This window comes from Pleurodeles waltl, chromosome 10, assembly GCF_031143425.1.
Source record: "Pleurodeles waltl isolate 20211129_DDA chromosome 10, aPleWal1.hap1.20221129, whole genome shotgun sequence".
Taxonomy (NCBI): Eukaryota; Metazoa; Chordata; class Amphibia; order Caudata; family Salamandridae; genus Pleurodeles; species Pleurodeles waltl.
Genome location: NC_090449.1, coordinates 426,289,529 through 426,303,145, shown reverse-complemented (window position 1 = coordinate 426,303,145; position 13,617 = coordinate 426,289,529). Strand labels below are relative to the sequence as shown.

The 13,617-nt window shown below is 42.7% G+C and overlaps 1 protein-coding gene across 1 annotated transcript in view; it reads right to left on the bottom strand.

Annotated features, from left to right (window-relative positions):
- The window catches only part of RHOT2 (ras homolog family member T2), a 398,937-nt gene that overhangs the window by 349,913 nt on the left and 35,407 nt on the right, over positions 1-13,617 (bottom strand). The window contains exons 2-4 of the mRNA XM_069210682.1: positions 13,215-13,273; positions 5,015-5,096; positions 4,481-4,524 (exon numbers count right to left, since the gene is read on the bottom strand). Of these exons, the coding sequence (XP_069066783.1) occupies positions 4,481-4,524; positions 5,015-5,096; positions 13,215-13,273 (185 nt within the window). The remainder of the gene's footprint in view (positions 1-4,480; positions 4,525-5,014; positions 5,097-13,214; positions 13,274-13,617) is intronic.

The following is a 13,617-nucleotide window of genomic DNA, read 5'->3' as shown; positions in this document are numbered from 1 at the left end:
GATGGTGCAGGATGTTCAGAGACATAGCGGACTCACCACCATGATTAGATTTGGAATAGGTGGAGGGCCCTTGTGTGAGTGAGGCAAGCTGTGAGTGCAATACTTTGCGATAAGAACTTCACCAGGGGGGCCATCGGTACTCAAAATTCTTATAGTTTTCTGATAAGATGTTGCCCATTCTTTCCATCATCAGAAATTGCCAAAGTCTAGCATGCCATTGGGAGAGGGATGGAGCTGTGGAATTATTCCAATTTGCCGCTAGGGCTGTCTGAGCAGCCCATATGCACATCCACAGAATGGAACAATCGCTTGAGCTTTGGTGTTTAAGGGTCTTGTCACGTAAACCCAATAGGGTAAAGCCTAATGTAGTTGGGATCAGGTAACCCAATATGGTTTTGATTAGCACCAACATTTCTGACCAGAAGGGTTGAATGAGAGGGTAATCCCACCAGATACGTTTAAAATCACCAAGCAGCCTGCATCCCCTCCAGCATAAGTCTGAGGTGGTGAGGTAGAATAATTTAAGTTTGATGGGATAGTTTGTAGGGAGCCTCCCTCATTCCTAGTTAATGATGAAATCTAGTTACCTCTCCCCAGAGTTTCTGTCATTGTTTATCTGGTACGGGGCTGTCCAATATTGTGGTCAAAATTTGATATGGTGTGGAGGGGTAGCAGGTAAGATATTTAATAAGTGGGGATACAGAAAGGAGATGGTACCTTTAGCTACTCTTGCTTATCAAACAAATTCTTTAATTCAAGACAGTTCCCTAGTGGCGGCTAATCTCATGTCTGGGTGAAGAACCTAGTGTTTCAGTTGTGTTGTTTTGTTTTACTAATGACCGAGCTGAAACACTCATGCACTGACAAAAATCTCTGGAATGCGCTTCTTAGTCCAAAGACATTTATTAATTCACTTTGCAAGGTTCGTAAAGGAGATTACATACTGAAAGCACTGGTTTAAAAATGGTCACAGCAATGAAATGAAAAACATGTACAAATGATTCTCCACTGCAATATACACAGCAAATATATGTCTTTATATTACAATGCAGAGCAAATAATGAAAGAAAATGCATCACCATGAGGCAAGGGCAAATCTGCTTAATCTCCCTCCTAATCAGCATCAGATCGCCAGATCCCATAATCGATCGTGGAGAGAGAGATCAATTATCCTCACGGGAAGGATGACATACCTCAGCGTCCTGAGCATGTCCAAGATCTGAGTCACTCCCCGGTCCATCTGGTCTCGGCCTCTTATACTTTGAACAAACAATTCTAGAAACTCCCTCCAACTGCATAAGTTTATTATTAAAAAATGCTGGTTACTTTAGGGCAGCTTTGAAAAGAACACGTCGGGAATTGGCCAAAATCCCAAGGTGCCCTCTATCAAAACAAAACCGTCCCCTGCCGTCCTAGTACATTCTTATCAGCCTAAAGCCCTTGGTGGGAAAGAACACGCAGAATGAAAATATGAGCACATTGTATAATGTGGAAAAATACTTACAGCTTTTAACATGGTGGTGGCTAATGCTGAAATAATGTCAATAGGAAAAATGAAGTTGGTGATCACTAATGTGACGGTGTGCTGCTAGGCTAGGTGCAACATGGAGTCAGTGGTCAAAACACAAATATCTTTACATGTGTATAGTGATACCTCTCTGCTGCTAGCAGGGCGAAGTCTCGTTTTCAACAGTAAGAATGTCCCATCCATGAAAAATATTGGAAATAGTAAGGCACCCAGCCCTCGCCCCCAACCAGTCAAAGGGGCCCGGTTGAGTGCCGGGGTGAAGGCAGAGTTAAAGTGGATAGGAGTGTATGTTGAGGGGAAAGCCGCCCACCCAGTCTCTCGATTTACGATGTCTCATACCTTAAGGATGGTTCTTGTGGGAGTGCTAAGGTATGTGTTAGGGATTTAGTCTGCTTTCGGCTTCCACAGACATCCCATATGTATCGCCCTACCACTGCTATATCCATATGGAGCCAATGTCTGTCTGATTCTCTTGTTGACCCTTCCGTTAGCACCCTGAGTTGCACTGCTCTACAGTATAGACAAAAATCAGATAGTGACAGTCTGCCTGCCTTCTTTGGGAGTCTTAAGAGCTTGTAGGAGAGTCAGGCTCTACGTCCCTGCCATATGAAATGTGTGACAACAGAGCAAAGCTCAGAGAAAAACTCTTGGTTGAGCTCTATGGGGAGCCCTTGAAATAAGTACAACAGGTAAGGGCAAGACTGACCTCTTGACAACATTTATCCGATCCAGCCATGATAAATAGGTAGGGACCCACTTTTTGAGGTCCACTTTCAGTTGGTGTAAAAGTAGAGGAAAGTTAGCATGGTAAAGGTCAGACACTTTAGGCGATATTTTGATTCCCAAGTAACGGAGATCTTTATTTGCCCAAGTAAAGGAAGTAGAATTGTCTAGTTTCTCTATTTCCGTCTTAAGCAGAGTCAAGTTAAGGAGGAAGGATTTGTGGAGGTTTATACGACAGTCTGACACCTTTTTTTGCAGGCTAATTCTTGCTGCAGAGCATCCAATGAGGACATGGGCGAAGTGAGTAAAAGCAGTTTGTCATCTACATAGATTGAGATTTTGTGATGGTCTTGGCCAAAAGGGATGCCTCGAACCTCGGGTGTAGCCACAAGGGGGTCTAAAATGAGGACAAATAAAAATGGAGAAAGTGGACATCCCTGCCGAGTGCCACGTTCCAACTTATAGAAGTCTGATTCCATTCCACTTACTACCACTCGCAAGAGGGGATATGCATAGTTTGCCTGGACCATGGCTATAAAGTGTTCGCTAATGCCATATTTGTGGACAGAATGGAAAAGAAAGGGGCACTCAACCCTGTCAAAGGCTTATTTAGTGTCTAGCTCCAAAAGGATAGCTGGGATTCCATTTTTAGTTGCCTTTTTGCCCAGACTGACCACCTTTCTCAGGTTGTCATGCATCTGCCTCCCTTCAATAAAGTGAGACTGATCTGGGTGGATCAAGTCAGGCAGACTGCTTTCCAATCTTGCGGCGAGGATTTTAGTATAAAGTTTTGATTCCAAATTAAGGAATGTAATTTGTCTGTACGAAGCACAATGGCGGGGGGGTCTTTCCCCGGTTTCAGGATAACTGTAATCAATGCTTCGCCACAGACTGAGTAACCATGCAAGTGGATGATATAGAGTTGAAGAGGTATGTTAGGTGTGGTACAAAGTCAGAGGTAAAGGTTTATAGAATTGTGCTGAAAATCCACTGGGTGCTGGTGATTTATGCAATTTAAGGGAGGTGATTGCCATTTGAACCTCCTCATGCCTGACTGGACTACACAACTCCTCGTTTTGGTCCTGCATCACTTGATGCAACTGGACTCCTCCTAAGTATTCTATGTGTGACTCTCCACTAGGTGTCTCAGATGTGTATAGGTTCTTATAAAAATCAAGGAAAGATTTAGCTTTTTCCGTCATGGCAGTATTTCCCATTTCTTTGCTTAAGTTGCTAATATAGGCCCTCATTATGACTTTGGCAGTCTCAAACTGAGACCGCCAAAGTCATGGGCACCAGAAGACTGCCAGTGCTGGCGGTCGTTCGTCCGCCCGCCGTCTTAATATGGTTACTGCCAGATTTCAGCCGCATTTGGGGCGGGAATCCGGCAGTAGCCATGCTGGCGAACAAGGCGCCTGGGTAGTGCTACCACCTGCACCGCACCACCAGCAGGACGCAGCCAGCTATATTTTGACCATTCAGACGGCCTGGGGGTGTCCTGCTGGCATTTCTTTGCTTTGCTATTTGCCCACGTTACCTGGACTTAATTTATATGGCTAAACTGGTAGGCATAATTCCTAGGTCCAGCTAGTGCACCACAAAAACGATTTACTGCTAACACTAACAATCACCTAGATAAAGAGTCATAGGGTACTACCTTTCAAGAATACAACAGAAAACAAGTTTAAAGGATTCACTCTCAATGGTGTTTCTGAACAACAGTAGATCTGGGGTTTGGCAGTCCCATGGGATTATCAGTCCCTTAAAGCTAGCTAAAAAATAAAAATACATGGGAACTTCCAGGACAAAGGAAAATGATAGAGATGGAAGAACAGCACAGGTAGCCGGGACTTTCATCCTTACAAACCTACCTTATCTTTGCAGCTTAAAAGGTTTAACAATGTACTACTTCATTTGTAAGGCAGGTAAAGCTGCAAAAGTGTAGATGGGATTTCATAGGAAGTTACTGGCTTTCTTGGAATATTGGGTGGTATGATCAAATCACTTTGCAAATTTTATCGACCCTTTTGCAATCACAAAACATCATATGAGAGTAGAAGAGGGGACTAGGTTAAACCAAGTTCACCTGAGAAGCACAAATGTATGTATCAGAAAGGTCAGTGCTAAAGAAAATCGTAAACATGGGAAAGAAAAAAGGGTGGTAACACACAACCTAGTGGGTGGGAAGAGCAGCAAGATCAGCAAAACCAATCTACGGCAGAAGCTCACCTTAGTAATTTCTTCCCGAAGTTCCTCTTCTGTCTGCTCCGACTCTGCAAGAAAGGTGTCAAGTCAATGATGACTCATTAGAATAGCTCTCAGACAAATGAGGTCTAGCTAGCGTACGTAATTAACTTGAGGTGAGCAGGAACGAATGATACAAAAAGATGTGTTGAGTACTTAAAAAGATCTGTGCTGCCCTTTGTTTCAAATCATTCTCTCTAGTGTTAACTGATCTAGATGAACACAGAATTATTTGAGGCACAATCAAAAGAAATGTGGCCAAAATAAAGACACATCGTCTTGGAAGTATTTCTCTGTAACTACAGTTTTAGCAGGCCACACAATCTACCACAAACTGCAGGAAAAAACGACTATCCAAAAAATTCTGCAAAGTTGTAAGATGATCCAGGCACTGTACAGCCCAGTGTGCCCAACAAAGTAAAAGAGACTTGAAATGGACAGTAGCAATGTCGAATCCTAATGTAAAGTGCAATCGACCACAAGAGAAGAAAAGGTCAAATTTAGTATGTAGTTACTTACCGGTGTAATCAACAATGTGCGTGGGAACCTTCTCTGGAGTGACATCAGCTGGGATGGTGATCTCTTCTGCTCGAGGGGGAACCTTCATAGAAGCAAAGATGCCTTTTAATTTATACACATTGAAGTATAAATGTAAATTCAAAATCAGAAATAATAGCCTGCTCAGTAAACAGCATCTTTTGTTTCAGCAGCGAGAGCAATAATTGTAAAAAGATCCTGATACTTGCTGGCAATCCTCAGTAATCAATTTGAACCTGTATGATTTTGAAGAATTAGATCTAAATGAAGACAATGAATAATCTATACTGCAATGATGTGCTCCTTAGAGGAAAAAGAACAGTGCTTTGTCTTGCCAAATTAGCTTGCAGACCTACAGCCTGCAATAGCAGATTGCTGCACGATTCACCATGCAAGACTCACATGTCACGCAAGAGGACCTCATAGTCATACTAATTATTTTCAAACTGATACCACGACCTCCTAAAGTTTATATTGCTGTGCTCTGGCTGCTACACGGAATTACCATTCGACCAGGAATTGTAAAGGCAATTGTGAACTATTAAACAAACTGCAGGAGTAGAAATTAACTGAAATGACTGAAAACAAGCTGATGGGAAACTACCAATATGAATATTATAATTTTAAAGATTATTTATTGCTCATTTCTCGTCCACTAATATTTTGTACACTTGTGAACCTGTCTATACATCTGCTGACTCATTTCCGTCCACAAAAAGGGACTTAAACATTCTTTCATGAAATATTGCGTGGATAATATCAAAGTTATCAAATGACGTTTGGTTAGATTTTATAAAATCCTTTAATTTTTGTTTATCTTAAGAGAAAGGGTCTATCACTGCACATCTTTAGATGGCTATGCCAATTTTGTTTTACCGGCAATACCCTTAGGTCACAAGAGCTAAAGGGGGGATTTGGCATGGGTGACAACATCACTGATTGTCAGGACAGTTTTTTTTTTTTACCTGCCAATTCCCTACCCCTTCAGGCACAATGGCCTAAGTGGGGAATCCTGGTGACAAATTATTATGACAATAATTTTGTTAGCAATACTTTTTGCAATTTTATTGCCATTTTTGAATCGGTGGATACATTTCTGAATTCTGTGTCCGATTTGTGCATTTAGGGAAGCCTAATCATTAATGCTGGTGATTTTAATTCCGAGTTAGGGTCAACATTATTGAGTGATGATTTTAGCCAGACCACGAAGATTACATAACAATGTGCTTCCTTCCAAGCGAACCAGAATAAACAAAGTTGCTTCCTTTCACATTTTTACTTCTAATTGTTTGGACATGTTTGAGAACTTTGATACTTCAGTTTTCAATGTTTTAATATCGTTGGTGTAACCGTTATTAGTTTGTTAATAGTTAACTCAGGTCCTGCTACTGCCAGGCATAATAGACGGCTTCATAATTCACGTCCCCGGGCTAGCCAACAATTCAGATGGGCTCCTAGCAGATACCCTGGTAAAAAGTATGAAGTTGCACAACTTCGGTAATATTAGTAAAAAGTTGTCTCTATTAGAAAGGATAAATTGAGGGATAATAATACCTTAAATTATTTATTAGATATGACCATCCTGCGGGATAGTCGAGAGCAGTGTCTGTATATCAAACCACAACTACAGTACTTTTGATGACACACATGTGGTCCAGAATATATCTTTTAAGTATCTGGAGTTAAGGATGACCATTGTTAATAGCCCCACAGCAAAAGCATCTGGCCTGGAAGAAGTCCCCATGGATCTTTTTAAAAACAACAAAGATCTGTGGCAGAGCAGAGTCCTTCATGCAGCCCGTACAATAAGAAAGTCCCGTGGCAATGAACAGAGGCTTTTATGCAACCAGTTGGTACGCTAAACCTGAATTTTCGTCCGGATATATTATTGTACCATATTTTTTTTTAGAAGGTGAAAAAGAATGATCCGTGTTATTGTCCGATTTCCATAACTGAACCCGTGGTTGAAATATCCGGGAGAGTAATTATGGAAAAGGTATTGTGTTGGACTGAGGAAAAACACATTTTCGGTTCTCCAATATGGTTTTAGGGCCAGTCTTGGGACAATAGAGAAATGCCTTTCATCTTCATTTGCTTATTGAGAAATATACCACATTATAAATAAGCATCAGCAAAGCCAATAGGTTTCCCCTATGCAAGATCGATTGGCTTTGTCTAAGTTTTTTTTTACATGTTGTACAGCAGTCATATGGCTTAAAGTAAAAAAAAACAAAAGCGCTATGATACGGCCAGTATTGACCACTTCATAGCACTTTTTTGTTTAATTTAAGGCATATGTGACACAGCAGCCCACTCTACTTTACGACAGCTTTAAAAACATTAACAAAGCCAAATTTGTCTGCACCAGCTATCTAGCTTTGTTAACAGCTTCTGTGCAACATTTAATAACATAACAAAGCCAATAGATCTTGTATAGACAAAACCTTTTGGCTTTGCCTACGCTTGTTTTAAGACTTGCTAGGTTTATCCAAGAGCAAAAGTAAACAATGGACTTTTTGGTAGAGCACGAATTATTTTCCTCCTTTTTGCAAACAGCTAGTAAGTTGAACAGCTGTTTTCTATTTGTTAGGACAACACATAATGTCAGTGGCCCGGGACTGATTAATTTTTCCAACCAAGGGGACAAATGTTAGACAGCAAGGCAGGCCCAGCTCTAGAGGGTGGGCCAGAACCTTCCAAAGGATCCCCTTGGCCCACCCAAGGCCATTCACAAGGTGATAGCCTAATAACGGTTTTCCAAAACATAATTTACAGTAACGTTTTCCCCCCCTAACATCTTAGACCAAATTAATTACTAATTTATATGGCACAAAAAAAAGAAATAGGGCTTAAAACACTTATCAAAAGTAAGATTTGTTAAGATTCACTGAAGAATATTGTTGGGACGGGAATATTCCCTGCATTGTGTACCTGTCCAGGGATGGGTGCACTAAGTGTACCCTCAGAGTGGGCACTGGGCTACTGTCCCGGTCTTGGGTTTAGTACATTAGTTGGGGTCACAGCATACCTTACTTTAAAGATCTCACATACTTGATCAGACCTTTTTATCTGGGTCAGTGAGAAAGTGGCCTACTGGGCCATCTTGTGTAATGTTGTCTTTGGGGTGGGTAAATCAAGAGGGAGGGAGGGAAAATAGACAGATGGATATCAGGGTGCGTATTTGAGTACTGAGACCACCAGAATCAAGTTTGCATCCCCGTGATTTCCTATTGAGCAAGATGAAATCTCCTTGGAAAATGCCAACTGTATTTTTCCGACTGCAGAGTGGAGTTACACGCAATGAAGTGAGGGGGCTGAGGAAAGATAGTGAGCTACTTTGCCACCTACTGCATGGTGATGTGAAAGATGTTTCTGTGGATGGGGTATAACTTGCCCCTAAATGAACACCTGAGCAGCAGGAAAAATGTAGAGAAATGCTGAGCAATTTTCCCATTTATTTTTACTGAATCCAGAGTTGACTCCAGAATCCACTTGTCTGTTTCCTTTACATTGATACAGTTTGCCAGTGCAGAGCAAATCTTAAGGGGTGTCTAACCGAGGCCAGGAATACATCAAGGCAAAGGGTGCCAAGAGTTTGGACTTGGAGTAGGAATGGCCATTCCTGCAGTCATTGCGCCAGAAGTATTGGTATCCAAGCAAGGATCCACAGACTTGTACTTTTGTGTGGGCCACCAGGACCTCAATGAAGTGACCAAGACAGATGCATACCTAGTTCCTAGACCTGATGGGCTATTGGACCAGCTGAGTCCTGCTTGCTACCCGAGTACCTTCGACATGACCAATGACTATTGACAGATCACATTAGTGCCTAGTGCCAGGGAGAAGACTACCCCCTCTATGCCAGAAATACTATAGCAATATAGGGCAAGGACTTGCTAGTGCCTGGTGAACCATGTAGTCTCAGGTGTGGAAGAGTTCCACGCAGCCTAATGTAACAATACTGCCATTGTTATCAATTAATATGAGGACTATTTGGGGTACGTAGACTAGATGATGGTCAGGACGCAGACAGCAAAACGGACCATCAAGGCAACCAAGTGCCAGGCAGAATTTTCCTCTGTAGTCTACCTTGGGCACCAGTTGAGTAGCAGAAACATCTGCCTGTTGGAATCTGAGATCTAATCTATGTTGGAATGGGACGTTCTCACACCCAGACCAAAAGACACATGCCTTTCTAGGGCTCACTTGCTATTACAGACCACTAGCTCCATGAGAAGTCTGTGACTGCTCGCTCTTACTACCTTGACAGTCAAGTGCAAAAAGGGGTGTTCTTGGCCCAGTTTAAAGAGGATGGAACCCAGGACACCACTGGCAAACTACCTCAACCACTGACTTTGGGGTTTCTGCATGTCCTGTGTACCTTGGAGCTACAGTTCCCAGCAGGGGGCACAGGCATGAATCAGTCACAGGTGCAGAATATATCAGACACTCCTTCTTACCTCTGGTTTACTTTGGACAAAAAGTCAGAGGGACTCATATTCACCTTCCTCGGAGTGGCTTCTCAGACCTTTTGCACTGGTCGCAGGTGAAGCTTCATGATGCCTGAGCGTAGGTTCCTGCAGGTCCATTGGTGAGATGGACACAATCCATAACTTTCGTCTTCATTGTAGCCTCTCTCTGATGCCTACATTGATGGCTGAATGCAGCTCGGCCTCCCAGGTCAATCAGGTTCACAGCAGCAGCACAACTTCTTAGTTTTTTGGTGGCATCTCCCATAGTTCACGGCTGCTGGGGCTGACCGAGAACACAGCCATTCTTGATGCAGTCTTTGGGGTAGCTCTCAGGAAGGAATCATGCACTGAGAACAGGGGATCCATTAAACATATGAGCCGCTCCTAGCTTCACTCTGGTACCATCCACTTTGTCAAGGTGGCCAACACATGGAAAATATCCTGGGCTCCTCCTCCTAAAGGTCCCGGGACACTTCTTCAATCTCTCAGCAGACATGCAGGCTTCTAGGCACAAGGGAGACCCTCAGCTACTTCAGCAGAAAAACGTGTCAGTGATGTCCTCTCACGTATAGGATGACTGGCTCTCAGGCAGACAACAGCCCTAGTTACACAGCAGCTCTTTGTGTATTCTGCAGAGCACTCCCTTATTTGGTCTTGGTACTGAAACAAACAGGTGGTTTGGATGTCACTTTTATACACATTTTGCAGACAGTGAGAAATGGATCCCCTGTCTTAAATTTCACAATTGACTGTTTTGGTTTCAAGTGTCGTTCTCAGGCTGCTTTACAGAGACATCCTTTGGTAAAGTGATGCTTCTCAAATCAGGGAGCACTGGGGATGTCTCCAAGAAGGAACACCCACCACATCAGCCTTTCTAAAGCAATAATCAGGGGAAAAGGTAGGCTTAACCCCAAAATTTCCTCAGTTTGAGCAAAAGAAACCACTTTCCCATCCCTCACCTTTATAGTCTAATGAAAGCAGTTCTCAGAACGACCTAATCAGCCAACATCTGCTAACAAGATCCTTTTTATTAAGGGTAGTTCTGCCTCCATCATCCCTCACTTCAGTTTCTGTGCCTCAGTCGTCCAGCACAGGAATAGTCAATGCACTTCCATTGTCTAGAGAAGCTATATCCTGCTGCATCTTCTGCCATGTTAAACCAGGGACCATTCAACATTGACCCTACTGGTTCCAGAACTTAGACTCTCAGCACACACAGAGTTCTATGATCGTACAAGTGTCATATAAACACAAGATCAGGGGCTCACATAACAGCGGGACTTTACTACATCACCAGGCTCAGTAGACTAACCTCTCCCCGACATGGAAAAATATCTTGTCACTCTAAAGACACCACAAACTCGGTAAACTGCTACCACTGGGCATTGACAATACCCCTATGCTAGCTATGAGGGCATGCCTGATGAGCACTTCCAGGTCACAAAACAGGTTCTAGACAAAGCATTACAAAGAATTACTAGAGACTGGCCCGTCCCTCAGCTCATACGCTAGATTAGCATGATGCCAGGGACAAAATAAGTCAGGATACTCAATTTACTTGCAGTTGGGCACTCAGCGCAGGAGTGCACACCCTACACCATGAAGAGGATATTCCCATCTGATTATATACACACAGTTAATCCATTTGTATGTATCATAGACAGAGATATAAAGGAAATGCACAGACTGATAGAAGGGAATGATTAATATAAAACAACATGAAAGAAGATTTGGGGTTTTAGTGGAGTTTACACTCCAAAAACAAAAAACAATAAAATAAATATTTAAAAAACTCATCCATACATATTAACATTAGGAGATGCCCAAGGGCCTTTCCCACCAGCAAAATGATAATTGGTCAGATTAGGCAGATAACGTACATAAAAATGATAAATAGACAGATAAGAGAGGTACTATGGGTGTGGGGGGGCATTTCTGTTCCTCTGGCAGAATGAACAATTGGGCCGTGCCCAGGAGAACTTAATTATTTTCAAGGCGGTCTCCCCTATCGCCTGAGGATATCACAGTAGCGCCAAGATGCCTCAGAGTATTTATTGTGCTTTAGAAAACCCCTGAACATAACATGTCAGGTGACATCTGCACAAGCCCCTTCTTTGCTCTCTTATCAGCCAGGCTTCAATTATGGTGTGGTATGCAGCAGCCCCCAGAACAGTTTTGAAGTGATAACAGAGGAGGGGGTTGCTCATTTTCTTGGCCACACCTCTAGGGTGAACACACAGGCTGTGCACAAGGGGAAAAGGGCAGCACCATCTCAAATTCAGGCCGGTGGAGTAACAGCACATTGTTTACCATCGGGCACAGATTGAGGGAGGGGCACTGTGAGGTTGTTTACAGTATGCCACAGGAAATGCTGCAAAAGTGGGAACAGTAACGCCTGGAAACTTTTGTTCCATTGGTTAGGGAGGAGATATGGCTCACGCCAACCAACAGACTGGTGCCAGACATAATTGTGGTATGCCCAGGTCCCTCCTCATAACTCTACTGAACCTGTGGAAAATCAGAAGAGAACACAACCTGCTGTCCAAGAAGAGCTCTGAGCGACTGGACCTGTTCTCCCTCTTGAAACCAGAACCCTATTAATTAAACTTCTGTTCAAGCTACAGGGTTCCAACAAGCTACCTTTCCTCCAACTACCCTGCTGACCAGTTCGAACTAGACCTACCCTGGAACAACACATGTTGTTGAAGAGAGAATAAAGATTCATAGATGCACATGAGGTGAACCTATAGTCATGTTCAAGGTTTCTGCAACCAAGTGATGAAGAAAATCAGAATGATCACCAATGCCCTGCTCCTCCCTCCCTTGATTCCCTTGTAGTGCTGCAGGAAGGTGAACAACAAAGGTTTATATCCACAGGTGACACCATTGGGAGACATATCATAGCTATTGTGTGCTCAGAGGTTGATGGTAGCCTATAGATAGAACGACTCAGAATGGTCACTGGAGTTATGTTGGTATGAAACGTTGAACCTCTACGGTATGGAAAATTTGATGGCAATTCTCCAGAACACAATACCTTGTTTTAAATGGACTTCGACACCCCTTCTTACATACCAGAAGAGGCAACTTAGAATGGGGGATAGAACAGTCAAACACTCATCCACTGTCAACTTTTTACTTTGCATGACCTCTATCACCATATCAGGATAACAAATGAAAACCAGTTGCATATTTTAAACATTTTTTATTATCCTCCCTTACATCAAAATGTATTTAATTGCAGGATTGTCTCCAGTGTATCTGCTCTGGAATTCAACCTATGTTTTATGAAATACTAGAGACTTACACTCAGGATATCTCATAGGCTCAGCTTGCTTCTTTTATTAATGCAACTGTCTTTCACTTTGCATCCATCTGGCTCCCACTCAGCACCATTATAAATCAGTTCCAGCACCTTCCCTCAGTTCCTAAAATTCACAATCACAATTCTTTTGAAAAGGCCTTTTTGGACCCTTTGCTTTCCCCAGAACTATCATCTCAACACATTACTTACCGTGGCACCTGTAAAAGCAGGATTGACCTCAACCAAGGGATTAAATGTGGGATAGGAAGATTGAGACTGGAGGAACACAGTGCTAAATTAATTGCTTTGGTTTCTCACCAAACTAGCAAGGGTGGTGAGAATAACCATTTGTTGGTGCATAACAAGTGATTAACCAATAGCGCCAAGTGAGACATTTTTCACTTACCTCCTCTGGAAACTCTTCGCCTACAAGAGCCATAATCAATGAGGTCTTCCCCACCTGGGCTGCAAGCAAAGAAAAAGAAAAACCCTGAGTACAGAAATTCGAGCAGAAGACAAACCAAGAGATTTCACGCTGGCCTGTTCAAATGAAAAACAGTTGTGCTACCCCTTACTTCACATTGCATTTTGTCAAGCACTCTGTGGATTTGACACAACATTGTCAGAGAGAACCAATGTAGCCCTCGACTGACACATACAGTGCTAAGAGACAACCAGTGCAGCACTCCATGAGGTACAACAGTCAGACAAAAAACTACCATTCACACTCTCACCTACAGGAAACATTGCGAAGACACAGCAACTTCAAGCCTCATCTGTAGCGCACACTGTTGAGGTTAAAACACGTC